Here is a 3,452-nt window from a genome sequence, read left to right as displayed (position 1 = left end):
AACAACACTGACCTGTTGCATCTGTAAACTGATCATACAACTAGTTAATCTTTAGCTTATAAAGGTCACCAACAACACTGACCTGTTGCATCTGTAAACTGATCATACAACTAGTTAATCTTTTACTTATAAAGGTCACCAACAACACTGACCTGTAAACTGATCATACAACTAGTTAACCTTTAGCTTATAAAGGTCACCAACAACACTGGCCTGTTGCATCTGTAAACTGATCATACAACTAGTTAATCTTTTACTTATAAAGGTCACCAACAACACTGACCTGTTGCATCTCTAAACTGATTGTACCATTGTCGCAGCTCAGCCTCTTCTTCTTCCCGCCAGTCGATAAGAACTCGGGTCCTGAACAGAAAATACTTCTCTCAGGTATCTAAGCTTAAAATCTTCATTTGAAATTATATCAAAATATAATAAACTACTTTAAGTAAATAACATAACCAAAAATATAAAATATCCAGAGAAAAAGAGAATAATTAAACAAGTAAAATAAAAACATGCACCTTCATATGTGTGTATGTATATAAATATATATATATTCTTGTAAGTGTGTCAGTAGAATTTATTACCCATAAGTAGATTTATAATATGCACAATATATTTATAAACGTGTGCTTGCGGGGTTTACTACACATAAGTGGATGTATAATATATCCAATATATTTATACACATGTGTCTGTGGGATTTATTACACATAAGTGGATTTATAATATATTTGATATATTTACAAACGTGTGTCTGGCATTTATTACACATAAGTGGATTTATAATATATCTAATATATTTATAAACGTGTGTCTGGCATTTATTACACATAAGTGAATTTATAATATATCTAATATATTTATAAATGTGTGTCTGTGGGATTTATTACACATAAGTGGATTTATAATATATCTAATATATTTATAAACGTGTGTCTAAGGGACTTATTACACATAAGTGGATTTCTAATGTACCCAATATATTCATAAGGATCTGTCTGTGGGATTTATGATGTATCCAATAACGTCATATAGGTTTGTTACAAGTGGATTTACAGTATATGGTGTAATGCAGTTGTTGTTTGTTATAAAGCACAAAGCTACACAAAGGTCTATCTGTGCTCTTCTTACCATGGGTATCGAAACCTGGTTTCCAGTGGTGTAAGTCCACAGACATACCATGTCATGCAGACCATAGCTAGTTCACAATTATTTGCACTATGAACTTCAAGGTTATGCATAAACACTGACAGATTACCAGAGTGCAAGACAGATTTACCTCTCAAATGTTAATTTTCTGTCATAAAGAAAAAAAAATCTAGCAAACCAATCACTTTCACCTTTAAAGGTTAAGATAAAGTTTTTATCCTTTTCGTTGATTAAAATATATTATTTATAATTTTTTGCATTAAGCCTTTTACCGAAACTTATAGCGAGTGAGTGCATGTGTGAATATATATAAACTCCTGACATCCAGAAATCCTAGAGATTAAGGACTTAAAGTCCCTGATTGACTTTTTACATTTAACCAATGCTGTTTTAATACAAAATTACAGCAGATTAAGCGCAGAAAAAAAAAAACATTTTCATAATAGAAAACATTATAATTTAATTTTAAAAAGCCACCTGGTGGGTTTATGGCGAAGCTCCTTCAAATCCTTAATAAGTCCCAGGTATTTCAGATGACGAATAACTTGTCGCCTTGTCTTGGTATCATCAATCAAGTTGTCCACGATCAAGTCTGCTACGTCTTTATCTGCGAATAGGCATTAATACTCATCACGAAATCATCCAAACAAAACTACTGATGTAAATTTAAGCACGTACTTCGATTTACACTAGTTTGGCTCTATAACACGACTATTTACGTAACACAACGCTTTCTTCATTATTAATCAACTGAAGGAAGAGCTAAATCTAAACTACAATAGTATTCCAATATTCTTAATTATCTTAGTTTTTCGTTAAAGGAATTATTGTGATATTACTAAACCAATTATCGAATTTCATCATTGTTGGCTTCATATTATAATCTTGTTAGTTTGTTTTTCAATTAAAACGCTATACTCAAATTAGGGTTCATTTTTATGCTTTTCTAAAAACTTCTCGAAAAGATTTGTAAAAATTTACTAAAAGTCATAGTGTTTATAACACATGTCATTCCGTCATTTAGTTTGTTTGTTTGTTTTGAATTTCGCGCAAAGCTACACGAGGGCTATCTGCGCTAACCGTCCCTAATTTAGCAGTGTAAGACTAGAGGGAAGGCAGCTAGTCATCATCACACACAGCCAACTCTTGGGGTACTCTTTTACCAACGAATAGTGGGATTGACAGTCACATTATAACGCCCCCACGGCTGAAAGGGCGAGCATGTTTGGTGGGACGGGGATGCGAACTCGCGACCCGCAGATTGCGAGTCGAGCGTCCTAACCACCTGGCCATGTTGTTTAATATGTTGCAATATAAAACACCTTTTAATATGTTGTTGTACAAAATTGCTACTGAAATATATTTACATGTTCAGGACAGACAAAACTGAGATTTATTAGAATAGATTCTACTGAAACATGCTCATCCTGCTTGCTATAAACGTTAAGAACAATCACATAACTAAAACGCATTCTATTCGAATATTATTTAGTCTAGAAAAGTCTTTATTTCTTTGAAAATAGAAACCAAACTATTCAACTTTTTAAAAAACCGAAGAGAATGCCTGAATTCTTATAAATGATGCAGCGTAGTTCAATATGAACATAACACGTTACAGTTGAGGCAAAATGGATGAACATAACACGTTACAGTTGAGGCAAAATGGATGAACATAACACGTTACAGTTGAGGCAAAATGGATTAAAAAATGACAGGTAGGATGCATAATCTTATCAGTAAACTATACACTTTCTGTAAATTAATACGAAAGAAAAACGTTTTGTGAACACTTTCATATCAACTCCTAAAGATTAAACAATTACCTCCTTCCCTGACATCTTTGTATTGTTCGTACAACCTTTGGAGCTCGTCTTCTTGTTCTTCAGTCCATAGCACTCTGGCAGATTGTTTCCTAAACGTTCGATATATATATATATATTAAATTAGGAATGTTATCATTACGCTGTAGCCTCTAAAACGTTATGTACAGATAAACCACGCCGTATGATAAATGAAGGAATTAAGGCAGTTTCTTAGTTTAGCGTCTCTCTCAAACTGACATTCCATGTCTCCATGTTTATAATATTACTGATGTGAGCGTGTCACAGCTTGTAATACATGGCTTCACACATTTATAATATTACTGATGTGAGCGTGTCACAGCTTGTAATACATGGCTTCACACATTTATAATATTACTGATGTGAGCGTGTCATGGCTTAGTAATACATGGCTTCAACACTATTTATAATATTACTAAGTGTGAGCGTGTCTATGGCTTGTAATACATGGTCTTACAC

At 33.2% G+C, this 3,452-nt stretch overlaps 1 protein-coding gene across 1 annotated transcript in view; it reads right to left on the bottom strand.

Moving 5' to 3' along the window:
• LOC106461022 (protein timeless homolog) overlaps positions 1-3,452 on the bottom strand; it is a 43,841-nt gene that overhangs the window by 18,979 nt on the left and 21,410 nt on the right. Inside the window, exons 5-7 of the mRNA XM_022387830.1 lie at positions 2,976-3,064; positions 1,630-1,759; positions 284-363 (exon numbers count right to left, since the gene is read on the bottom strand). Of these exons, the coding sequence (XP_022243538.1) occupies positions 284-363; positions 1,630-1,759; positions 2,976-3,064 (299 nt within the window). The remainder of the gene's footprint in view (positions 1-283; positions 364-1,629; positions 1,760-2,975; positions 3,065-3,452) is intronic.

The sequence above is a fragment of the Limulus polyphemus genome, unplaced genomic scaffold (genome assembly GCF_000517525.1).
Source record: "Limulus polyphemus unplaced genomic scaffold, Limulus_polyphemus-2.1.2 Scaffold881, whole genome shotgun sequence".
Taxonomy (NCBI): Eukaryota; Metazoa; Arthropoda; class Merostomata; order Xiphosura; family Limulidae; genus Limulus; species Limulus polyphemus.
Note: the sequence above shows the minus strand (reverse complement) of the source record. Positions and strands in the feature narration are given on the sequence as shown.